Source organism: Mesoplodon mirus, assembly GCF_964341445.2.
Source record: "Mesoplodon mirus genome assembly, chromosome: 16".
NCBI lineage: Eukaryota > Metazoa > Chordata > Mammalia > Artiodactyla > Ziphiidae > Mesoplodon > Mesoplodon mirus.
Genome location: NC_138992.1, coordinates 14919209 through 14946480, shown reverse-complemented (window position 1 = coordinate 14946480; position 27272 = coordinate 14919209). Strand labels below are relative to the sequence as shown.

At 40.5% G+C, this 27272-nt stretch overlaps 2 protein-coding genes across 2 annotated transcripts in view; one reads left to right on the top strand and one right to left on the bottom strand.

The window, feature by feature from the left end:
* The window catches only part of TRMT12 (tRNA methyltransferase 12 homolog), a 47326-nt gene that overhangs the window by 6118 nt on the left and 13936 nt on the right, over window positions 1-27272 (top strand). Inside the window, 1 exon segment of the mRNA XM_082600812.1 lies at window positions 193-332. The gene's annotated coding sequence lies outside the window, so the exon portion shown is untranslated.
* Window positions 5175-5565, bottom strand: LOC309792103 (translation machinery-associated protein 7-like). Its single transcript, XM_082601378.1, has one exon. The coding sequence runs from the start codon at window positions 5526-5528 to the stop codon at window positions 5334-5336; it is 195 nt and encodes a 64-aa protein (XP_082457504.1). The 5' UTR covers window positions 5529-5565; the 3' UTR covers window positions 5175-5333.

Sequence of the window (27272 nt, the reverse complement as noted above, 5' to 3'; positions counted from 1 at the left end):
GAAAGAAGTCCTTGTGTTCTAGTACATGGGGTGCCTCACTTACAAGCAACTTGAAGGAAACTTCCCTATCTAATTCATCTTTGTTTACCCTGAACAGCAAGCATGGTATCCTGCACCTGTACACACTCAATACATTTGCTGAATTTTTTAAAAAAATATTTATTTATTTATTCATTCATTTTGGCTGTGCAGGTTCTCAGTTGTGACACACAGGATCCTTAGTTGTGGCATGTGGGCTCTTTAGTTGTGGCATGTGTGTGGGATCTAGTTTCCTGACCAGGGATCAAACCCAGGCCCCCTGCATTGGGAGTGTGGAGCCACTGGACTTCCAGGTAGGTCCCCATTTGTTAACTTTTAAAAGAAGTAGCCAATCAATATTTTTCCTGCTTTATTGAGGTATAACTGGTATACAAAAAATTTGCACATAATTAATGTATATCATTTGGTAAGTTTAGACAAATTTATACACTCATGGTGCCATCACCAAAATCAAGGTAATAAACATATCCATCGCCTCCAAAAGTTTCCTTGTGTCCCTTTGTTTTGGTTTTGGTTTTGGTTCTTGGTAAGAGCACCTAACATGAGATCTAACTTCTTAACAGATTTTAAGCACATGATACCTCATTGTTAACCACAGGCACTATGTTGTACAGAAGATCTCTGGAACTTACTCATCTTGTGTAACTGTAACCTTATACCCATTGAAAAACTCCCCTATTCCTCTCCCCCCATTCCCTGGTAACCACCATTCAGCCAATCAACATTTGATTTTACGATATACTGTCATTTGAAAGGCAAAAAAGAGCAGTGATCTTAGGAACTATTATCATAATTAGACCATCTGACTTCAAACCTCAGGTGCCAGAAAGATAGGAAAATATTATATTATCGTTAAGGAAAAGATAGAGGGTGGGGGAACTGAGAAGTCCTATTAAAATTCAGAAGCCATAACCCGTTATTATAGCCACCATGTAAATAAAGGTTAAGAACAGAGTTATTGGAGTCAGATTACCTTTGGCCAGAATCTTGACTCTGCCCCTTAAGGACTGCATACCCTTGGACCAATTAGCCCCTTTGAGCCTTCTTTCCTCAATTTCCTTCTTGGCAAAATTCAGACAATAATGTTACCTACCCTCCAAAGCCGTTCATATACTTAAGTGAGATACAGGCAGACCTCATTTTGTTGTGCTTTGCTTTATTGAGCTTTGCAGATACTGCATTTTTTTTTTTTTTTTTTTTTTTTGCGGTATGCGGGCCTCTCACTGTTGTGGCCTCCCCCGTTGCGGAGCACAGGCTCCGGATGCGCAGGCCCAGCGGCCATGGCTCACGGGCCCAGCCGCTCCGCGGCATATGGGATCCTCCCAGACCGGGGCACGAACCCGTGTCCCCTGCATCGGCAGGCGGACTCTCAACCACTGCGCCACCAGGGAGGCCCCAGATACTGCATTTTTTACGAATGAAAGTTTGTGGCAAATCTGCATCAGGCAAGTCTGTCGGCACCATTTTTCCAACAGCATTTGCTCATTTCATGTCTCTGTGTCATATTTTGGTAATTCTTGCAATATTTCAAACTTTTTCATTATTATTATATTTGTTATGGTGTTCTGTGCTCACTCATCTTTGATGTTTCTACTACTCACTGAAGGTTCAGATGATGGTTAGCATCTTTTAGCAATAAAGTATTTTTTAATTAAGGTATGTACATTGTTTTCATAGACATAATGCTACTGCACACTTAATAACTACAGTATAGTGTAAACATTACCTTTATATGTACTGGGAAACCAAAACATTTGTGTGACTTGGTTTATTGCACTATTTGCTTTATTTATTTATTTGGCCACATGACGTGGCTTGTGGGATCTTAGTTCCCTGACCAAGGATTGAGTCCAGGCCCTTGACAGTGAAACCATGGAGTCCTAACCACTGGACCACCAGGGAATTCCCAATATTTGCTTTATTTTGATGGTCTGGAACCGAACCCGTAATATCTCTGAGGTATGCTGGTAATGTACACGAAGAGTTTTGCTGAATGCCTGGAATACATCATATACACTCAGTAAATGATAGCTTCTTTTTTATCATCAGTAGTGAGAACTGTGTTAAGCAGTTGCCAAGAGCACTCACTGGCTTTCGAATCAGATGGAGCTGGGAGTGCTTATTAAAAATGATGAGAGACCACTCAAACTCATTTTACTAGGCAATCATTAAACTCATACCAAAGCAAGTTAAGGACACTGCGAGAAAAGAAAATTACAGGCCAACGTTCTTGATGCACTTAGATGCAAAAATACTCAACAAATACTAGCAGACCAAATTTAACAGCACATTAAAAGGATCATACACCATAATCGAGTGAGATTTACCCCTGAGATGCAAGGATGGTTCGGTTCAACATACACAAATCAATAAATGTGATATGCCACATTAATAGAATGAAGGATAAAAACCATATGGTAGTCTAAATAGATTCAGAAAAAGCATTTCACAAAATTCAACAGCCTTTTGTGATAAAAATTCTTAACAAATTAGGTATAGAAGGACTGTGCCATAACAAAGGCCATATATGACAAAACCACAACATCATACTCAATGGTGAAGAGCTGAAAGCTTTTCCTTTAAGATCAGGAATAAGACAAGGGTGCCCATTCTTACCACTTCTATTCAATGTAGTACTGGAAATCTTAGAGTAATTAGGCAAGAAAAAAAATGGCATCCAAATTGGAAAGGAAGAATAACAACAAAAAATAAAACAAAACAAAAACCAACCAAACAAAAAACAAATTGAAAAGGAAGAAGTTAAATTGTCTCTGTTTGCAGATGACATGATTCATATGAGTAGCATTGACATATATACACCACCAAATGTAAAATAGATAGCTGGTGGGAAGCAGCAGCATAGCACAGGGAGATCAGCTCAGTGCTTTGCTATGACCTAGGGGGGTGGGATGGGGAGGGTGGGAGGGAGGCTCAAGAGGGAGGGGATATGAGGATATATGTATGCATATGGCTGATTCACTTTGTTGTACAATAGAAACTAACACAGCATTGTGAAGCAATTATACTCCTATAAAGATGTATTTAAAAAAAAAAGAAGAAAACCCTAGAGACTCCACCAAAAAATTGTTAGAACTAATAAATGAATTCAGTAAAGTTGCAGGATAAAAAATCAATATGTAAAAATCAGTTGCTTTTCTATACACTAACAATAAACTATCTGGAAATAAATTAAGAAAGCAGTTTTATCTACAGTAGTACCAAAAAACAATAAAATACTTAGGATAAATTTAACCAGTTAGCTGAAAGAGCTATATAATGAAAACCATAAGACATTGATGAAATAAACTGAAGAAGACACAAGTAAATGGAAAAATATACCATGTTCATGAATTGGAAGAATTAACATTGTTAAAATGTCCATACTGCCCAAAGCCATCTTTAGATTTTTTTTTTTTTTTTTTTTGCGGTACACGGGCCTCTCACTGTTGCAGCCTCTCCCGTTGCGGAGCACAGGCTCCAGATGTGCAGGCTCAGCGGCCATGGCTCACGGGCCCAGCCGCTGCGCGGCATGTGGGATCTTCCCAGACTGGGGCACGAACCCATGTCCCCTGCATGCATCAGCAGGCAGACTCTCAACCACTGCGCCACCAGAGAAGCCCCCCATCTTTAGATTTAATGCAAATCCTAAAATGCATGTGGAACCACAGAAGACCTTGAATAGCCAGAGCAGTCTTGAGCAAGAAAAACATCTGGAGGCATTACACTTCCTGATTTCAAGCTATATTGCAAAGCTATAGTAATCAAAACAGTATGGTACTGGCATAAAAACAGACACATAAACCAAAAGAACATAATAGAGAGCCAAGAAATATGCCCATGCATGTACATATAATATTTGACAAGAATACACAATGAGGAAAGAATAGTCTCTTTCAATAAATGGTGTTGGGAAAACTGTATATCCACATTCAAAAGAATGAAATTCAACCATTACACAAAAATAAACTAAAAATGAATTAAAAACTTAAGTGTAAGTCCTGAAACCATAAAATTTCTAGAAGAAAACACAGGGAGTAAGTTCCTTGACACTGATCTTGGTAATGATTTTCTGGATGTGACACCAAAGGCACTGGCAACAAACGCAAAAAGAAAACAAGTGGGATTATGCCAAACCAAAAAGCTTCTGTACAGCATAGGAAACAATCCAAAAAAGGAAAAGGCAGCTTGCAGAATGTGAGAAACTGTTTGCAGACTATACATCTGATACGGGGTTAATAACCAAAATACATAAATAACTCTTACAACGTAATAGCAAAAACATAAAAAAGATTGAAAAATGGGTAAAGGGCCTGAAGAGACATTTTCCCAAAGAAGACATTCCAATGACCAATAGTTATATGAAAAGGCATTAAATATCACTAATCATCAAGGAAATGCAAATCAAAACCACAGTGAGATATCACCTCACACCTGTTAGCATGGCTAGTACCAAACAGACAAGAGGTTACAAGTGTTGGCAATGGTTGCATAAAAGGGAACCCTCCTACACTGTTGATGGGCATGTAAACTGGTACAACAATGATGAAAACAGTGTGAATATTCCTCAAAAAGTTAAAAATAAAACCAAATACCGTATGATCTAGCAATCCCACTCCTTGGTATATATCCAAAGGAAATGAAATCAGTATCTTGAAGAGAGATCTGCTCTCCCATGTTCATTGCAGTATCATTCACAATAGCCAAGATATGAAAACATCCAAAGTATCCATGAACAGATGAATTGGTTTAAAAACGCGGTATATTGCTAAAATAAAATAAAATGGAGACTGTAGAGAAAACCATTTAATCCATGTAAGCAAAACTCAATATAGCTTATTTGATGAACGTAAGCAAAACTTAAGTTATTTCTTCCTCCACACTTCCCGGTTGCTGTAAAGTTAAATAATGAGGCCTGCTGATCAGTTTCATAGTAATCTGTAATCATTATTTCGTATTCACCACGTGGAAGACACCACATGTGCTTCATACTTTGCATACCTCACCTCATTTAATCCTCTCAGCCTCGAAAAAGTAGCTTTTGTTATCTCCAGTTTATAGATAATAATAATCATGATGATTATAGCTCTTTTTTTTTACAAGTTTATTTATTTATTTTATTTATTATTTTTTTTTTACAAAAGTTTATTCTTAAATGCACAATAGTTTCCAAGACAACATTTCATTCTAGCTATAGGTGGCAACAGATGTTATGGCAGGGAATCCAGATGTTTAATCCAGATGTTTAAACAGGAATGGAACTAAGGATCATCATTGCCTCAGGCACAAGGAACAGCTTACTTTTTGCCAGATTTCTTAATTCCACCTGTGGCCAGGGGGCCTTTCCCCGCGGCCTTCGCTTTTAGCTCCTCAAGTTTCCTTTGCTCCTCCTTCTGTTTCTGCTTGAATGCTTTATCTTCCTCGTCCATCTCCTTGGCTTGCTTCTTGGGCTGCTTCAGGGGCTGCTTCTTCCCACCTTCACGGCCCGACATGGCGCCTGCCGCCCCTTCCCCGGACCCTGCCACCGGATGCCGATTATAGCTCTTGAGTGCTTACCATGGTCCAGGTACTGTGCTAAACCTTAATATAGGTTACCTCTCTTTATCTTTATTAAAAATCCTATGTGGTAGGAACTATTTTTAATCCTCATTTTTCAGATGAGAAACCAGATGTTCAGACAGGTTAAGTAACTTGCCCAAGGTCATACAGCTAATAAATGATGGACAGGATTCAAACCTCTGGTCTCTGTGATTCTAGAGTTCAAGGTTTTTCCCCTCAGAAGCCCAGCCAGCTTCAGGCACAGACGTGTCTTTGTGTAAGTTTCAAAGTCTCTCAAAATCAAAAAGTCTATTTCTCTTCTTGATAGCTCCAGCAGCAATTTCCCTCAGTAAATTATCTGTTGACTGACTAGCTTCCCATTTAATGACTTTATTAATCTCCAGTTTGAAGTTCCCCTTATCATTACCCTTTTTAACTATCCCAAATGATTTCTCCATGTAATGTTGTCCCTGAGGCACTGGAAAATATATCATTTGAGAAAAGGTTATGTAAGATAATACACTAAATACAGGGTCCATTCAGACCAACGGTAACACAATAAACGTTAAAAAGGATTAATGTACTTCCGTCTTTGCCACTTGCAACTATTTATTGGCATCCTTCTCTCTGCTTAGCACTGTATTAGACATTCTGACCTTGCAGATCCATGACCTTGTCTCCCTCCCATGATTCTTTGCTCCCCCTTTCTTCAGCCACTAATCCCCATGGTCATGCCTGGCTTGGACATCACAAATAATGTCAATACCTCAATGTTCAATTAATGCACTTCCCTCTCTGATCAACACTTTCTACCGTTTTAGATACTCTTATTCTTATTCCTCCTCACTATAGTTCTTTGACCCTATGGGGTCCTTTAATCCATTGACTCTACTATTTTTTTATTATCCACCAATCCTTGTGTCCTCCCTTCCCTTTGAGCCCATCTTACATTACATGGCGTTATAATGACTCCCTTTGAAACACTATTAACTTGCTTGCCTCCCTCTCTCTCCATCCTCCTTATTTGGCAAATTGTCAGCTGGCTAAACTCAAATATTTGCCAGATATCCGTGCCAGCTCCTAAGAAGCCACATGTGGCTGGGGAGCATCATAACCTTCTCTACCTGTGCCCATTTCTGGGCCTTCTCTCCCTTTACAATAGATGAGGGGTTACTGCTCTCATCAGAGGTGTGGTCTATGGAGCTTTCCTACTCCGGTAGACTACTGCTAGAATTAACCCCCAGTCTCTTTCATCTTTAAGTTCTCCCTACTGGATAAAAGCATAAAAGCACCTTCCATTATCTTCTATCTTTAAACAAAACAGATCTCTTGAACACACTTATTTATAGCTACTGCCCCATTTTTCTGTTTCATTTCAGGGCAGAACTTCTGACAGCGGTGTTTGTGGTCAGCATTTCCACTTCCTCACTTCCCATTTACTCTTTAACCCTCTCGGTTAGACCTCCACCGCCACCACAGCACCAAAACTGCTTTTATCTGACAATAAGGGCAGTGTTGACAAATCCAGTGTTCACTTCTTTGTACTGATTTTCTTCCAAATCTCAAAGGTATGTGCAGTAATGAACTACCCTCTTATTCTAGAAATGCTCTTTTTTTTTTTTCTTTTTTGGCCACGCTGGGTGACATGAGGGATCTTAGTTCCCTGACCAGGGATCGAACCTGTGTCCCCTGCAGTGGAAGCGTGGAGTGCTGACCACTGAATCTCCAGGGAGTTCCCTTTTTTTTTTTTTTTTTTGACATCTGGGAAAACACTCTTCTGGTTTTCCTACCATCTCACTGGCAGTTCCTTCTTCTAAGTCTTCTTTAAAAGTTCCTCTGCATTACCCTGGCTTGTTCTAGGGATTGCTCCTCAGCTTATTTCTCTTTCTACCTACACTTGCATCTTAGGTGGTCTCATTCAGTCCCATAGCTATAAATGCCATCTATGGGCCAAATATTCCCAAATCTCTGTCTTCAGACTAACATGTCCAGACTCATGTATTTAACTGTTTACTTGACATCTTTAGTTGGATGTCCAATATGCATCTCAAATGTGACAAAAGCAAAGAACTCATGATTCTACACCATTTATCCCCAATCTAGCCCTAGGTAAGTAAGCAGCACTACTATCCATCCAAATTCTTGGGTCAAAATCCTAAATGTGAAATGCCTGTAATAGGCAAATCTATAGAGATAGAAAATAGAGTAGTGATTGCCTAGGTGTCCTGCGTTGAATGATGGCCCCTAGAAAGATATAGCTGTGTTCTAGTCCCTGGAATCTATGAATATGATGTTATTGGAAAAGGGTCTTTGCAGATGTAATTAAGGATCTTGAGATGAAATCATCCAAGATTCCCCAGGTGGGCCCTAAATCCAATGACAGTTGTCTTTATAAGATAAGAAGAGAAGACATGGAAGAGAGGAGAAGGCCATGTGAAGATGGAGGCAAAGATTGGAGTGATGCAGCCATAAGCCAAGGAATGCCCGAAGCTGCCAGAAGCCAGAGAGGTAGGGAAGGATTCTCCACTGGAGCTTTCAGAGGGAGCACAGTCCTGCTGACAGCTTGAGTTTTGACTTCTGGCTTCCAGAACTGTGAGAAAATAAGTTTCTGTTGTTTTAGGCTATCAAGTTCCTGGTAATACACTAGGGCTGCTGGGTGGAGGGAACCGAGGAATGACTGCTAGTAGGTGTGAGGTTCCTTTCTGGAATGATGAAAATGCTCTAAAATTATATTATAATCATGGTTGCACAACTCTATAAATATACTAAAAAAACATTAGTTTGAAGACACTAAATGGATGAATTTTCTGGTATACAGATTATATCTCAATAATGCTGTAAAAATAAAATGTCTTGGAGTTATCTTTTAACCCTGAAATAAAAAATAATAATAATAAAGATTTCTTTACACTTTGGGCTCTCTTCCGAAATATATCTCAAATATGACTACTTCCCTTTATCTCCATGGCCACCTTTTTAGTCCTGCCCTGTCATCTCTGGTCTATATAACCACAATAGCCTGTTTCCCTGTTTCCACTCATTTAAATCCATACTCCTTAAAGCAGATAAAATGGTTATCTTAGAACATAGATCATGTCACTCTCTTGCTTAACCCCTCTCTACCTGTCCCCATGGATTTCCTTTGTACTTGGAATGGAATCGAAACTCTTCACTGAGTGCCACTGAGCCTTCTATGACCTATCTGGCCTCTGTCCACATCTGAGATCCCATCTCCTTAAATGCTGCCTTTTATCCACACAAACCCCCCTTGTCATCCTGGGACAGACCAATCTTGTCCCTGCCTCAGGGCTTCTGCCCCTGCTGTTTCTCCTGCATGTAGCACTTTGCTTCTCAGCTTCCCCATGGCTGTTTCTTTGTCAAAACCATTCTGACCACCCTATAAAGAGTTGCGTCTCCCCAATTTACTCTCACTCATGTCACTTTGTTTTATTATTTAGCAATTTTTGTTATCTGAAATAACCTTGTCCGTTTAGTTTGATGCTTTTTTATAGTCTTATTTCCTCTTATTAAAGATAAGTTCTATGAGATAGGGACTTCATCTGTCTCGTTCTTTGCCGAATCGCTGCTCCTACCACAGTGCCTGACAAAAGAGATGCTCAGTAAATATTGCAGCCATGAACAAATGAAGGATACAACTCATAATGCACAGCCTTTTGCCCTGAAGACACTTACAGTCTATTGGAGGTCCAAGACATACTTGTACTGTCGTAAAAGATTCAACAACAATTTAAGATAGAGGGAACACCGCCAATATGTAAATAGAATAGTCTTCTCCTAGAACAAGTCTGATGACCATCCCGTGGTAAGGAGGTCCTGGGGAACACATTCCTTCCCAAGCCTGCACTGGTTGGGCAGCTGGAGTGACTGAAAGGGAGAGTGAGGCCCATGAGTTGTGCAGGTGCTCATGACTTTTGATGACCTCTGCCAGGATGCAGAAGCAAGTCCAGAGAGCTGTGGCTTCCCCGGGCCGTATCCCTGGACCAGTTCCTTTTTCTTTACAACATGTGTTCCTCGTTCTTACCCTTCTTGGCTTCCAGATTCCAGTCTCTACACTGTAAGTTCAGTGCCTGCTTCTGGCCCCAAAGTCTTGACCTTTGTGGGATTTTGAAATGTCCCTCTATTGGCCCAGCACCCTGCACAGCCCTGACTGTCCTTTGAATCCTGGAGCCAGAAATTCCCTTCCCTAACTCTGGTCTCCCAGACATCCCTCTTTTCCCCTGAAATCTTTCTCTGCCACAGAGGAATTTGTGAAATCGATATCAAGATTAACCAAGATGTGGTATAGTAGAAAAAAGCATGAGACTTGGTGTCAAAAGAAAAGTTGAGATCACAGCCCCACCACTTACTGTTGTGTGACCTTGAGTCTTCCTTTCATCCCTTTTTAAATCTCCAAAGTAATACTTACGTAACAGGGTTGTTGAGATGAAAAATAAGGAAAAGTCCTCTTTTTACCCCTATTTCTCTGTCACTTCCTCTTACAATGTTTTCTGTCTTACTGAACAGCATTATTACCATTCACCCAGCTGCTCAAGCCACAAGTCTGGGAGATCTTCTTTACAGTATCTCCAGATCTACTTCTTGCTGTTCCAAAGCCAAAACAACTTTCACTCAGGTCCACTTTTTTCCATTTCACCACCATTTCTCTGGCCTAGACAATCATCCACCTGGAATGCAACAGCAGTCTTCTAACCAGTCTCCAACACTGGATCCATTCTTCACAGCAATGACAATTATTTAGTAAGTGCAAATTTCAGGAGCTCACTCACTTCCTTGAAAGTTATCAAAGGCTTCCCTTTGTTATCAGGACGAGGTACACAACCGCTGCCATATACCCTGCATTGCCAGGAACGAGCTTCCTCTCCAGCTTTACCTTGACCCCTGTTGTGCTAAGCTTCAGACATACTGGTATTTTGTCCCTTCTGGAACCCTCCAAGCTCCATCCTGGCTTAGACACCCTAATATACTCTTCATTCTGCCTGGAGCGCCCTCCTTCTCTCTCTGCCTTTCTGTTCCTTCTACCCAGTTCATTTCTACCCATCCCTCAGGTCTCAACTGAAACATTGTTACTTCCTCAAAGAAGATTTCTCTCACTCTCACTTCCCTCATACCAGAGTATGTCCCCCATCAGGTGCCTCCATCACACACACACACACACACACACACACACACACTCACTCACTCTCATGGCTCTTTCAGTTACTTGATTAGCATCCTATTCCCAGCTCTATCTATGCTTCCTGAAGGCAAAGACTGTGCCTATCTTGTTTAGCTTTGGGCCTCTGGTGCCTATCAGTATGTAATAGGTGCACAAAAAATGCTTGTCAAATTAATGAAAAGAGTATGTCTAAGTGTATTGTGAACTGTAAATGGACTATAAAAATAGCAATATTCTTCTTGCAGTCGCATAATTAGGACATTAAGAATCTAGCTTTGAGCTTATAGCAACCATCATGCTGGCTACAGCTATGGCATATTTGGGTTCCTGGCTATTTGATGCTAATCCAAATGGCTGTGAAAACTTCTGACACTTCTATTCCCCTTATCTTGATCCTCTAGGTTTCTTTAACTGATAAGCTCCATGGAAGATAGCAGAGGCTTCGTGATGGCAGAGACATCCTCTGTCTCATTCACCCCTGAATCCCTTAGATTTAGACTGTGAGCACATACTAGGTGCTCATTAAATTGTTTCCTAATAAATGACTCAGCCAGGTGTAATGACAGTTCAAACGAAGCACTCCTACCACCACCAACAAGTATCCTGAGCATCTCAAACTCAGATTTCCGGTGTAAATAATATGTAAATAAGTAGACGGTATTTTATTAACAAGGAAAAAACCACTGAGAGTCCTCAGAGAGGAACACAGGTAAATCAATTTACTTGTTAAAAAGATTAGGCTAAATGAACACAAAGGTCCATTTCGTTATAAAATTCTGATTCCAGGATGTTAGGCGATTAGAATAGTAGGTAGACGAGCTTACTGAGAAGTCATTGGGTTCATGGGACAGTGGTGCAATTGACACCCCAATTTAGCATTGACTTTCCCCAGGACATTAGCAAGGACTTTGCACTAATTGGTTTTAAAGCTTGATGACTACAGCATTCCTGTTAATAGATCATCTTGTAGCTTAGGAACAGTTTTTCAAAGAGACTCAAAAGAAAGTCCTGAATTCTTCCTCATCAGTACCAGCTTATGATGACAAGGCCAAGTACTAGAGTAGAAAGAACACTGGTTCTGGAGCCAGGATTGGGACGAGTCCTAGCTCTCTACCTGCACTATCTGTATGGCCTTAGATCCATCATCTACCTCCTGTGAGATTTAATTTTTCTCCATATGTAAGTAAAACTTTACCAAGTAATCTCTAAAAATCCCTTCAAGTTCTGAAGACTCAGGATTCTAAGAAACTGTAAAAGCTTATAAACATGCATGTGTTATTCCTGTGCTTTAAAATTCCCAGGGCTGGGAATTCCTGGGCAGTGCAGTGGTTAGGGCTTCGCACTTCCACTACAGGGGGCACGGGTTTGATCTCTGGTCAGGGAACTAAGATCCCACATGACCAAAAATAAATAAATAAATAAATAAATAAATAAATAAAAATTTTTAAAAATAATAAAAAGGGACTTTCCTGGTGGCGCAGTGGTTAAGAATCTGCCTGCCAATGCAGGGGACACAGGTTCGATCCCTGGTCCGGGAAGATCCTACATGCTGTGGAGCAACTAAGCCCGCACACTACAACTACTGAAGCCCGCGTGCCCTGGGGCCCACGTGCTGCAACTGCTGAAGCCTGTGCAGCTACAGCCTATGCTCCAGGACTAGAGAAGCCACTGCAATGAGAAGACCACGCACCACAACGAAGAGTAGCCCCCTCTCGCTGCAACTAGAGAAAGCCCGTGCACAGCAACAAAGACCCAACGCAGCCAAAATAATAATAATAAAAAATTAAAAAAATAAAATTCCCATGCCTCCCATTGTACTTAAAATCCAGATTCCTTATACTGGTCTAGATCTCTTGTATGGTCTGGCTCCTGCCTGCTTCTCCTGATCGCAACTCCTACCAATTGCTGTTTTTTTGGCTGTGCTAGGTGTGTTCCTGCATCAGGATGGAGCACGTACTTTTCCCACTAGCTAGGATAGTCTGCCCCCAGCTCTCTACGTTGCTGGCGACTGATCATTCAAATTCAGCTCAAATGCTACCTTGTGGGAGAGGTCTTCTCTGAACACTCAGTGCGAAGTAGACCCCACCCCCCAAGCCCATCTGTCACTTCATCCTTGCCTTATTTCCTCCACTGTACTTATCATGATCTGAAATCACCTTTTGTAGTTATTTGTTTCTTTGCTAATTGAGAGATTCACCCTACTAGGAGGTGCAGGCATACCTGGAGGTACTGCAGGTTCAGCTCCAGTCCACCACAATAAAATGAGCCACACAAATTTTTTTGGTTTTCCCAGTGCATGTAAAGTTATGTTTGCGCTCTACAGTAGCCTATTAAGTGTACAATAGCATTATGTCTAAAAAAAAATGTACATACCTTAATTAACGAATACTTTATTGCTAAAAACTGCTAACCATCATCTGAGCCTTCAGCAAGTCATCATCTTTGTGCAATCATAACATCAAAGATCGCTGATCATAGATCTCCATAACAAATATCATAACGAAAACATCTGTGTCTCACAGAAACACAAAGTGAGCAGATCCTGTTGGAAAAATGGTACTGATAGACTTGCTTGAGGCAGGTTTGCCAGCCCTCAATTTGTAAAAGATGCAGTGTCTGTGAAGTGCAATAAAGCAAAGCGCCCAAAACAAGGTAAGCCCCTACTGCTGTCTGAAAGCAGGAACCTCGTCTGTCTAATGCCCCACTGCAGCCCCAGTAACCTAGCCCAGAGCCTGCCACCAAATTAGATTCTTAATTTACTAATTTCAAGTTCAATTTTTCTCTCTGCATCAGCATTATTTGTTAGCCCCATTGATATTTTTTGCATAATCAAGGTATGCAAGATCTTTTTTGCATAATCAAGCTATGTCCCCAAATATTAAAATATTCTTGGAAAGAAGAAAAAATAAAAGAAGACATTATTTTCGCTTTAAGAACACATCACTAAAATGAATGGATTGGGGCTTGCAAGTACATCATTGAGAAGCAATGGTATTCACTGGATATCCAAAATAGTAACCTTTATCAATAAGCAATAAAAGGCTTAGATGAGTGCTATCAATTCACATTGAACTGCTGAAATTATTCTCCAGTAAACATTCACTTTTTTTACAATCTATAATTTGTCAATGGCTGGAACTCATAAAAACTAGCTTGGTAAATTGTTTGTTTATAACCCGGGGTGTGTTTATCCAAGAAAATTATTCTTCTCAGTGTTGATATGGCAAGCAAGGCAAAAAAAAAGTACTAAATTTAAGACCCAAATTTAGTACTGTACTAATGTATCAGGTCCTCATGACTCACACTGCTTCTGTAAAAAAGAAAAAAATCACCCATAGATTTCCAGAAAATGATTTCTGGGCAGCATCCCTTCCCTTACCCTACCCTATCCTCTTGGGCTCCAGTGCTTTTGGATTTCGTTTTCAAAGTTTTTTGGTTCTTGCCTTCTCTTCCTTGCCACAATGTTAGGCAACATAAACTGGAGAAGGTTTCTGTAAATCCAGTAGAAGGTAAGAGGATGACTCAGTTGGGCTGCTTTATGGTTTCTCCTCTGTATTCAACTTCAGTGAAGGAGTTGATGACATTTTTGCCAGATATTCCAGTGGACCCATCAACATTGCAGTAGTCTACATCTCAGCCCAGAGAGCAGAACTGACTTCATAAATTGCAATCAGAACTTCCAAGAAACAGTAAAATGAACAGTATTTTCCAATAAATATTATGTACATGAATGGATGGTTGGAGCTGGATGTGAAGATGAAGATCATATAAGCCGAACCTTTTATGTCTCACAAGAGAACACTGATATGTAGAGATTAAATAACATTTCCAAGGTCACACAGTGGTAGAGCCAAGGTTCCAAGTGACTGCTCTTTCCAGCAGAGGACAGAAGAACCCATTTCAATGTTCTTCTCACTTTGGAGCCAAGGAACTGCTTTACGTTTCTCAATAAACATTTGTTGAATAAATGAGACTCCCTTACCTTCAAGTTCTAGCCTTGTTTTGATCCATAAAATACAGTATTTGTGTCTTTGAACTTAAGCTAGACACATATCGTCATGGCTCAAAACTGACTGTTGATGAATTTTGCTTATTGGTTCAGTGCAGAGGTTTTCCTGCCCATTCCCCTCCCCACTTGGAGTCCATGGATAGAATTCAAGAAGTCCATAAAGCTGAATGGGAAAAAATTACATCTTTATTGTCACAAACTTCTAACTGAAATTTAGCAGTATCTTCAATTATGGATAGAGGCAACAAACCACAGTATCATTAACATTGATCACACAGTAGTAATCATAGATGTTTTATATCATATTATAATTTTTGCAGATATCTCAAAATATTATTTATACTCAACATTACTTCAACATTATAGTAGTTATTGGACCCAACATGGACCATGTTATTTAATACATTCTTGAAGAATCACATACATTACTATATCACAAATTTGTTTTTATAACTTTTCAGTAGACATAATAATGGTTATATTATGTTATGTTATGGACATAACAAAGATATCCTAATCCTAATCCTCAGAATGTGAATGTTACCCTACACGACAAAAGGAACTTTGCCAATGTGATTAAATTAAGGATCTTAACACGATTAGATTATCCTGGGTTATCCAGGTGGGCCCCATCAAGTCAGAAAGGTCCTTAACAAGGAAAAAGGGAGAGAGGAGAATCAGAGTGAAGGAGCTGTGACCATGGAATCAGTGATGCAATTGCTCACTGGATGTCATAAGTCAAAGAATGTGGGCGGCATCTAGAAGCTCAAAAGACAAGGAAACAGATTCTCTCTGAGCGCCTCCAGAAGGTATGTAGGCCTGTCAATACCTTGATTTTAGTGTCACAAGACCAGTTCTGGATATCTGACCTCCAGACCTGTAAGATAATAAATTTGTGTTGTTTTAAGCCATTAGGTTTTTTGTAATTTTTTACAGCAAAAGGAAATCAATGCAACATTTTACTATCATTCATTATAATTGTCTTCCTTTGTAATTTTCTCCATAGTTTATTTTTTGCATTTAAAAGAAATTTAGTTCTGCCACTTACTAGCTGTTGTGACCTAGAGCAAATTATTTCCCCTCTGTCTCCTCATCTATAACATGGGAATTAAAAAAGTCCACATCCCAGGGTTGTTGTGAGAATTAAATGTGACAGTTTATGTAAAGATCATAGAGCACCAGGCACACAGTAGGGACCCAACAAAACATTCTCTCCATTGCCTGTCTCCCCAAACCCTAATGATTATGGATTTCTTAATCAATTTTAATACTCAGTTTATGACATTATGACATTTTCCAGACCTGAACAGTTCTGTTAAATCTTAATTGCAGCTACTGCTAAAAATATCTAAGACCAGTTGCTGACTCTAACTTTGACCTTGAAATATTTAAATACTAACTGTGTTTAGAAGCCTAGTTCCAGTTTTGATTACCATTTTCTGAATAGCTCTGGGTAAATAATTTATTGTTTCTATTTATAACATTGCTGCCTTCCTTTTGAGTTAACACTGGTACATAAGTTCAAATATAATCTATAATTGAGATGGCGATTAAGATAGAATGAAATGATTAGGTATTTTTCTGGAAAGCATGTACAAGAAACATTGTCTTAATGATTAAATTGTACTTAATGAACCCCGTATTCTGAAGTAGTCCTTCATTGTTAATTAGGCACCTTTGAAATCATTACCCTTTGGTGTCTAATTCATTTCAGGAAGGGTGACATATTAAGCAGCCAGGTTATCCAGGTTTCAAAGGTCCGTGCATTATAAGTCAATAAGTATTTATCAGATTCCTACTTTTCTATCAATTCCTCGAGGGAGGGATTTTGTATTTTCCATTCCTCCCATTTTTGGATAATTTGGACAAATCATCTAGAATGTATTAAATTCAATGACATGTCTTCAAAAGTTTTAAAGCAGGATAAGAAAACCCCAACTTGCAAACAGGTTATTTCACAAAGGTTTCTGTTTTCTTAACATAGTTTTCTATAGAAATATGTGTGTATGTTTCTTTAGAAATAACTATATAAATAGAAATGATCATTGAAATATATTATTAATATACTATATAAACTCATGGCTATTATAATTATATAATATTTATAAGTAAATGTCATATTAAATATATAATATATTGTTTCCAAGCTAGCCCATAAACTCCAATTGGGCCCATAATAAATAAAGCTACCAGACTGCTACTTGATTTTCAACATCATTACATATATTTTAATACATGACAAGATTCTTAGGGGTTATCACTAGACCAGGTTTCCCTGCAAAACAAACCTTTGATACACAGCCACTGTTTAAATCCCCAAGCAGGATGCTGAGACTGGATTGGGGGAGAAGAGGAGAGAGACCGCAGGCATGGGGAACGCCTATGATCAGCCCTCTGATGGCAGGAAAGGGGACTAAGAGACTTTAGTTTGCACTTATCTGGCTCCCTATTATATATATATATATATATATATATGTATATATATATATATATATATATATATATATTATACCTATTTCCAAATAAGGTTACATCCTGAGATTCCAAGTGGACATGAGTGAGAGACAGCACACTATTCCACCCACTACAATTATAGAACATTCTTCAGAATGTGGCAAGAATATTATTTGCTGATAGATATTTAACAGTTCATATGAATTGTAACTTAATTGTATTTGCCTTGGGAACCTTAAAGGATACATAAAGCCATACAAGTTGTAGAGAGGCATGTATAACAAATATATATTAAGTATAACCTGGAGAACTAAAAAAAAATTTGGATGTGGTCATGTAAGCAATATAAATTATAGTTGGAGCATCTTAGAAATGTGAAAGGCAACAAAAAGTGTTGGGGAAAGGAATAGGAAAACACCCATTTTTTCATAAAATAAGGTGAAATCCAGGAACTGCTACGTTTTCTGCCAGGTATGTGTTTGTAAATTGCTGGGACCTAACTGGCTGGAGTTCCTAGGCGGTTCCCCTCCTCCCTGGAGAGACTAGGGTAAAATCTAGGTGTTTAGAATGCCTTTGGGGCTCAGCAGTTTACATAAATTGTTTATTAAGGGTTAGGAACAATGTATCACTTTGCACGTGTTAAGTAGATAAGGATCTGAGAGAGGTCCTTTGGGGGTGTCATTAAAATAAACTGTTGACATTTAGCAGTTCCTGGCTGAACCATTGTTTCATTAATTGTTTAAACTATTATAGAAGCCTGGAGGGTTTAAGGATTTTTTTCACCTTCATTGAGGTATGAAATAGAGATGAATAAAATTGTAATATATTTAGAGTGTACAACATGATGATTTGATATATGTCTACATTGTGAAAGGATTGACACAAACAAATTAATTAAAACATCCATCACCTCATATACTTTTTTTTTGCCGCCGTCACGTAAGATCTACTCTTAGCTAATTTCAAGTATACAATACTCTTAACTATGTCAGCATGCCATACATTAGGTCCTCAGAACTTATTCATCTTATAACTGAAAGTTTATACGCTTTGACCAACATCTCCCCATTTCCCCCACCTCCCAGCCCCTGACAACCATTATTCTATTCTCTGTTTCTATGAGTTCTCCTTCTTTGTTTGTTTGTTTGGATTCCACCTATAAGTAAAATCATGTATTTGTCTTTCTCTGTCTGGCTTATTCCCCTTAGCATAATGCCCTCCAGCTTCATTCATGTTGTCAAAACAGCAGGTTTTCTTTCTTTTTAATGGCTGAATAATATTCCTGTGTGTGTGTGTGTGTGTGTGTGTGTGTGTGTCACATCTTCTTTATCCATTCATCCATCAATGGACAGTTAGGTTGTCTCCATATCTTGGGTATTGTGAATAATGCTGCAGTGAACGTGGGGGTGCAGGTATCTCTTCCAGATAGTAATTTCCTTTCCTTTCAGTATATACCCAGAAGTGGGATTGCTGGATCATATGATAATTCTATTTTTAATTTCTTGAGGAAACTCCATACTGTTTTCCATAGAGGTTGTACCAGTTTACATTTCCACCAACAGTGTACGAGGTTTCCCTTTTCTCCACACCTTTATCAGCATTTGTTGTCTCTTGTCTTTTTTTTTTTTTTTTTACTTTTGGCTGCATTGGGTCTTCATTGGGTTGTGCGGGCTTCTCATTGCAGTGGCTCCTCTTGTTGTGGAGCACAGGCTCTAGGTACGCGGGCTTCAGTAGTTGTGGCTCTCGGGCTCTAGAGCACAGGCTCAGTTGTAGCACACGGGCTTAGTTGCTCCCCGGCATGTGGGATCTTCCCAGACCAGGGCTAGAACCCGTGTCCCCTGCATTGGCAGGCGGATTCTTAACTACTGCACCACCTGGGAAGCCCGTCTCTTGTCTTTTTGATAATAGGCATCCTACCAGGTGTGAGGTGATATCTCATCATGGTTTTGATTTTCATTTCTCTGATGATTTGTGATCTTGAGTACCTCTTCATAAACCTATTGACAATTTGAATGTCTTCTATGGTAAAGTGTCTCTTCATTTCCTTTACCAATTTTTTAATTGGGATATTTAGCTTTTTGTTTTGTTTTGTTTTACTATTGAGTTGTAAGAGTTCCTTATATATTTTAGATATTAACCCCTTATCAGATATATGGTTTGTAAATACTTTCTCTCATTCCATAGACTGCCTTTTCATTTTGTTGATGGTTTCCTTTGGTGTGCAGAAGACTTTTAGTTTTGTTACTGAACTCAGGTTCAGCTGCTCATCGCTCAAGAATCTAGCACTGTGGAACTTCCCCGGTGGTCCAATGGTTAGGACTCTGCGCTTTCACCACTGAGGGCCTGGGTTCAATCCCTGGTTGGGGAACTAGGATCCCACAAGCAGTATGGTGTGGCAAAAATAAATAAACCAATAAATCAATCAATAAATCAATAAATCTAACACTGACAGACAAGTGTTGGGTAAAAGGAAAGACAGCTTTATTGAGGAAGCTGGCAATCCTAGGGAGAAGGTGGACTCATGTCCCAAAAAACTAATACTCCCAAATCCCCAGATTTTGTTCAGAGATTATATAGGGAAAAGAGGAAAGGGCTATGTGCTAGGGAGGGGGTAATCTTCTATTTTCATAGATGAGTATTTCCATCACATGGTTCTAAGTAGCTGTCATGTCTCGATTGTGATTGGAATGTTATCTGAGCCATAAATCTCTGGTTAGCTAATCCTTCTGGTTTTAACTGGTTTGGAGTCTACATGCTTGTGGTCAGCATACAGTTAACTTCTTCTACTGGGGGGTTTCAGTATCTGCAAAACAGCTCAAAGTATATGGGTCAGAATAGTATCTATCGTCCTTGAGGAGAAACTAAAGGTCCTTGACTTTGTTTAATAGCTAAACTATTATTATTTTGTCTTGCTTGACTGCTTTCCTTTGTTTGTGTATTTTCTCATTTTTCTGATTAAATTTATTCTTTGGCTAAAGATTTTTGTACAGACAAGAGGCAGGCAGAGGACATGGGGGGCGGGGAGCAGTCTGTTCCAGGAAGGCTCCATAGGGTCCTGCTCAGTTACAGTTCGATGTAATCTCACTGGTTTAATTTTGCTTCTGTTACCTATGCTTTTAATGTCATATCCAAAGAAATCATTACCAAGAACCAATGTCAAGGAGTTTTCTCCTAGGAATTTTATGGTTTCAGGTCTTACATTTAAGTCATGATCCATTTTGAGTTTATTTTTGTATATGGTGTAAGGTAAGGGTCCAATTTTATTCGTTTGCATGTGGATATTCAGTTTTCCCAACACCATTTATTGAAGAGAGTATCTTTTTCCCATTGTGTATTCTTGACGTCTTTGTTGAAAATTAGTTGACCATATATGTGTGGATGTAAGGTTTTCTTAATGCATTCCATGTAAAAGAAGGAGAGTGTTGCTTAAATAATAAGAGGAATAGGGCCTCCCTGGTGGCGCAGTGGTTGAGAGTCCGCCTGCCGATGCAGGGGATACGGGTTCGTGCCCCGGTCTGGGAGGATCCCATATGCCGCGGAGCGGCTGGGCCCGTGAGCCATGGCCGCTGAGCCTGCGCGTCCGGAGCCTGTGCTCCGCAACGGGAGAGGCCACAACAGTGAGAGGCCCGCGTACGGAAAAAAAAAAAAAAAAAAAAAAAAAAAAAAAATAATAATAATAAGAGGAATCATGTTTAACGCTCATTTGATAGTAAACCAGGGGCCTGTAGACCTTTCCCTGCCCTGCAGGTGCTGGGATAGGTTGCTTAGTTGCTCCTTGGCTCTGGCTGCCTTTATGTAAGAAGGAGAGATGGAAAGTCTTTCCATTAGAAGTTCTGAGCTACCAAGTAGAGTGCTTCTGTGGGCAACCACACTGAACTGGGCTGCCCCTTGCCACCTCTTCCACTGATTTCCTCAGGCTGGCCCAGGAACGCAGCACCATCAAAACACCTGAATGTTCTCCTCCAGGTGCACGTACCAGACACTGTAGCCCCTCCCTCAGTCACCCAACCCTGCAACTTGTGGATTTATTTGTATGGAGCTTTGATGCTCCAGCATTGCCAGTGCCCCTTATTGTCCAGAGTGCACTCTTCCGGTCAAGAGACCCGTTAGGAAGTACTCTAAGGTAAATCTCTGGTGCTTTCAGGTTGTGTCCTTGGATTCCTTCTGAGTGCCCCCTTTCATGGGCTGAGTCTCTGAACAGGCCACCCTATCCCAATATACATCAGTTAGCAGAACAGAGCAAGAGATTCCTGTCCAGGGCTGGATTTAGGACAATGGGAAGTTAGCAGGAGTAAACTTCTTTATTTAATCATTCATTCATTTATGGGTTCCTTTATTTGTGTATTCATTCATTCAAGAAGCATGTATTAAATATTTACTATGTACTGATCACTGTTAAGCCCTGAGAGATACAGTGATGAACAGGACAGGCAAACTCTCTGACTTGGTGGAAAGAAATGAAAATACACAATATAAAAGTAATGAACAAATGAAGAATATAACAGATCATGAGAATGCACTCAGGAAATTAGCATGATTTTGAGAGAATGCAACTTGGAAAAGACACTTTAATCAAGTAAGGCTGCTCTGAATGAGGAAGTAATGTTTGAGCTGAGACTCAAGGATGAGAAGGAGGGAACCATGTGCAGATCTGAGGAAGAGCATCCCCAAGAGAAAAAGCTGATACAAGTGCTGACAGACAGCAGAGGCTGGGACCATTTTGTGCAGCTGGGCAGCAGTCAGATCGTGCTGTGCTTTGTGGAGCATGTAAGTTAGATTTTATCCTAAAAGCAATGAGAAGACATTGGAGGGTCTTAAGTTGGGGGAGAGACATGATCAGACTTATGCTTTAAAATGAGAGCCATGGTTGCTGCATAGAGAATGAATTCTAGGTACAAATGGGGACTCCAGTTTAAGGCCAGAGGAATCTGGGCAGGAGGTGCTGGTGACTTGAACTAGGCTGAAGACAATGGGGATGGAGAGTTGAGGACACAAGATATGTATGTTTTGGACCTAGAACAAATAGAACCTGCTGAAGGATCGTTGTAAGGATTGGGAAAGGGAAGATGCACGGACAACTCCTACAGCTTGTTCTTGAAAAGCTGGGCAGGTGGCAGTGCCATTTCCTGGGATGGAGCCCCCGGGGGGCAGGGTTGGGGGCTGCCCCAGGGATCTCCCCCCAGGGTCCTGTGAACTGATCAGGTGCAGACTGGGCATGCCTCTCCACAGGTGTGCTCTCCTCCCCTCGTTGATATTAAACACCTGTGGCCATCTCGGCGTTGTCCTCTCCTGTAAATCTCCCAACAACTCTGTGTAGTGGGTTCCAGTATACCTAATTCCCGAGTCAAAAAACAGAATAAGAAAGTAAGCGACACCAACGAGGTACTAGCGTGGATATCATTCTTTTTCTGTCTTTTTTCTTTTTTTGCCGTGGAGAATACTGTATTTATTTATTCACTTATTGGAAACACATCTCTGAACATCTCCCATGACTCAGCATTGTCCTGGGGCAATGATGATGAAGCAGTTACAGCCAGAAATTTTAATAATTCACTCTATACCAGACACTGTGCTGAGGGCTTCCTACACATAATCTTCCCGAACTCTCCAACAACGCTGTAAGAAGTGAGATTATTGTCACCCCTGTGAAGGAGAAACTGAAGCACAGAGAGCTTAAGTGACCTGCCTCAGGTAACAGAGTAGAAGGTGGTGGAGCCAGGAATGAACCAGTCCCCACAAGAACCTCCTTAAAAACCCAAATCCATGTCTGTCTTGTTTACCTCTGTATTCCCATCGTTTCACACAGCATCTGGTGTCGTGTAGCCGCTCAGTGTTGATTGTATGGATTTGCTGTTTATACATGCTCCACCAGATAATTCTGATGGGGTGTGTGTGTGTGTGTGTCAGGGGACTGTGGGATCACTTTCAGAGAAATCACTCTGGTGACTGGAATTTAAAAGATGGTTTGGAGCCAGAGAATGCCTGGACTAGAAAAAACATTTGAGGCCATCCAGCTCTGCGTTATTAATTTTCTTGTGAGGAAACTGGGGTCCAGAGAATCTAACTATACCTTATTAATTTGCTGATGCAGACATTGAGGCCCAGATCACTTAAGTGGCGTGTCCAGAACAACACAGTTATAAACTGGCAGAGCTGGTACATCCACAGGCACAGCTCTGTCTTTCCTGACACCAGGCTTGTCCTAGAGTCCGCAGCGAGAGCCCACAGCCCTGCCCTGACAGCACCATCCATGGCCGCAGCCCCTCGAGGGTTGCTTAGGCTGCGTTCAAACCCACACGTGAGTCGTGCCATCTTGCACAAGTTATCAAGTCTCTCCAGGCCTCAGTTTCCTCAATAGAGAAGGTATAAAGCTCAACTTACAGAGCTGTCATGCAGACTATGTGAAATAGTATGTAAGGTTTTCATAGGACAAGTCCTAACAAGAACACTCAGAATAAACTTATGCATTTGGCTATATTTTGAAGTATTCATTTACTTGGTTTTGTTTTTCCCCATCCTTTTTTTCTTTGTCTCCATTTATGTTTATGAGGCTCACTGCTCACCATCTCGGCAGGGATGTGACAGGAGAGAGGAGAAATAGCCTGTCCGTCTTCCTGAAATTTTTCCCCAAAAGCCCAATTCCCCAGGATCAGGGAGGAACCCCAGATACAAACTAAAAGTCTTGGCAGTGTCGATGGAAATAACCAATATACAGTCTATACTAGGAATAGAAAAGAGTTTTATTCACGCTAAATTGAATAGCCCGGGAGCCAGCCTCTCAAATAGCCCTGAGGAACTGTTCCAGCGAAGCATGATTTTCAGCACAGTTTTATGTCTTGTCAGAACAAAGAACATCAAACATGATAGGGGTATGTTCCTTCAAGGTTTCCAAAAGGTCAGATCAGCACGTACACAGTGAGTCCCTGTGGCGTTGGCACCTGGGAAGGGAGGCTTATCACTGAAGGAGGACTAACACTGGCATCTCAGGAAGGGAGGCATTTAATCCTTATCTTTAAAATCAACATGCTGTACTTCTGGCCAATGCACCCTTTTCTTTATTCGTCGAAGAAGATGTATGATGTATGTTTGATAAGCCACAAAACAGGCTGTTCTAGTCAGCATGTTAAAGTTCAATTTAAATAATGTAGAAGCCAGAATGACTTCCTCTTACCTCAGCCTGTGAAAATTTCTTCCATCAGCAGGAAGCCTGGGGGCAAAATGTAAAAAGGGAAATTCTGCCAAAGTGTGGGATTGGGGAAATGAGAGAGGAGAAAGGTGCTGTAGGTCCTGGGTGAAGAGGGAAACAGGCCCCACATTCCAGAATGGCCCCTGGGTTTGTCTGAGCAAATGCCAAGACAGGGAGGCTCCCCCAAAGTCCCCTGACCCACCCAAGTGCAGTGGGAGCCCCAGGAGGCCAGGCAGATGCAGACAATCCTAGTCGCAGCTGAAACCTTGTTACCCAATACTTTGGCATCATCATAATTTTGAAATCATGTCAAAGTTCCAGGTGTCAGGAGGGTCTCCAAAACTATGGCCCAATCCTCAGTGGGAAGATCGCCAGGAGTGAGTTTAATTTTCTATCAGTTGGGAGGAAGGGAACCTTGAGGTTAGAAATTAAGTTGAATTACAGAAAATAAAGCAGCCCCTACTTGTTCTAAATGTAGTGGGTAAGTGTCCGGGGCCATGCATGGCCAAGAGAGGAGTTTTTATGGGAAAAGTGTGTTTTGGCCCTGTCCTATTTAATTTTCTGTCTTGAGCTGTGCTGATGTAGTTGGCCTAGGGAAGGGTAATGCTGGATTTTTCTTTTCTTATTTTGATTTACACAAGAAATGTTACATTTTGGAAAATCCTCAGTCAGCAACCACTTGGTTTAAAAAAAGGATCCAATCACCTTTTCAGAGAGATTACCTATTAGGCTTACTTAAGACAGATGGGTTGAGTGACAGGTGATTCTTTTGGAAACTCAAAGGAGGGCTAAGGTGAACCCTAACCGTCGGGTGTGTGTCTTTGCCTGCTGCCTGCTGCTACTGACCGTGCTGCCACCATCTGATAGCCAGGCTGCCCTTTTATTCCTTCCCTTCTTATGACCAAGGGCAGTGTTCTTGTCCTAGAGCCAGTTTCTTCTTGTGGGATATTTCTTGATGCTTTTGCTCTATTCTACCAAAATGAGATCTAAACCAATAAAGTTGAATACTCCTGAGGTTGGAGGGTGAATGTAGAACGACTAAGACAGGGAGGCTGGAACATGAGCCTGCAGCTTTGTGCTTTTGTGCTTTGCTCTTCCATTCAGGCAGTTTTTTGTTTGTTCATTTGTTTGTTTGTTGGCTTCACTGTGCGGCTTGTGGGATCCTAGTTCCCCTACCAGGGACTGAACCTGGGCCACATCAGTGAAAGCACCGAGTCCTAACCACTGGACAGCCAGGTACTCCCCCATTCAGGCAGTTTAATGAGTACTGTGTGTTTCTAAATTGGAAGAGTGTGTCTTAGTGAGCTGACCTTGTGTTGAATGTGATTTTTCACTAGGTACCATACTCTTTTTAAAATTTTATTGAAGTATAGTTGATTTACAATGTTGTGTTTAATTTCTTCTGTACAGCAAAGTGACTCAGTTATACATATGTATTCTTTTTCATATTCTTTTCCATTATGGTTCATCATAGAATATTTAATATAGTTGCCTGTGCTATACAGTAGGACCTTGTTGTTTATCTGTCCTATATATAGCAGTTTGCATCTGTTAATCCCAAACTCCCAGTTTGGCAACCACAAGTCTGTTCTTTATATCTGTAAGTCTGTTTTTTGTTTCGTAGATATGTTCATTTGTGTTGTATTTTAGATTCCACATATAAGTGATATCATATGGTATTTGTCTTTCTCTTTCTGACTTACTTCGCTTCATATGATAATCTCTAGGTCCATCCATGTAGTTGCAAATGGCATTATTTCATTCTTTTTAATGGCTGAGTAGTATTCCACTGTGTGTATGTATGTGTATATATATATATGCCATATCTTCTTTATCCAGTCATCTGTTGATGGACATTTAGGTTGTTTCCATATCTTGGCTATTGTAAATAGTGCTGCTGTGAAATAGGGGTGCATGTATCTTTTCCAATTACAGTTTTGTCTGGGCTAGATACACTACTCTTAAAATTTCTTTAATGTATGGTGTATGTATGATTGTATGTGCTGCATTATTGAGTATATTCCTAGCAGGAGAGAAATTCCATTTTAACCAGACATTGTCAAGAACCAAATCCTACATTTAAAATTGTACCTGTCTGAAGATTAAAAGAATTTTCTGCACTCTAGTTACTGATCTCTTACTTTTGAAGCCTGGTTTCTCCTCCATGGCCCATAGCCTTCCAGTGCCCAGCACCAGAGAACACATTCACGTCATCATGGGACAGCTGGCCTGCACTGTGTCAAGATGCCTGTTGAGTCAGGAGCCAAACATAGGAATATTCCTGGAAACTACTCCCAAACTTGAATGGCTAGCTAGAACCTAACCACACACAGAAGTGACTGCAAGCACGTAAATGTATCCCACTAACCCCAAACTACATGTATTTTCAACTTAACCTACTTGGCTCCCAGAACGCCTGCAGCCACTCTAGGATCACCCTACAAGAAGGGAAGTGGGCCAGAGGGGAAGGTGGCATGGAGTGACACAGCAATCTTAACCATTTGTGGTGAAGACATCTTACTTTCGCAAATTTTACAAAAACACATGACCTTGTGAAACGATGGTGAAGGGCCCCATGCAGGGCCTTTGGAAGGGGCCTGTGCAAGTGAGGGGACCTGAAGCTTTAGATTCATTACTGTTGCAGTAAATCTGCTTCTGAGGATGGAAAGGAAACTCACTAGCTGCTGCTATGCCGAGGGTGAGCCTTGTGTACTCACACCTTAACTCAGCTGGTGAGGCAGCTACACATCTAGTCGCCTGAAAGGAGAATGACCTGACTCTGAAAAGTCATTTCTCAACGAATAGTTATCTACTGTGCACCTCCTCGCCCAGGCACTGTGCTGAGGGTCAGGACAGAGAGAAAACATGGACCC

Excerpts from the sequence above, each read along its gene's own strand:
- LOC309792103 (XM_082601378.1), bottom strand. The coding sequence starts at position 5,528 with ATGTCGGGCCGTGAAGGTGGGAAGAAGCAGCCCCTGAAGCAGCCCAAG.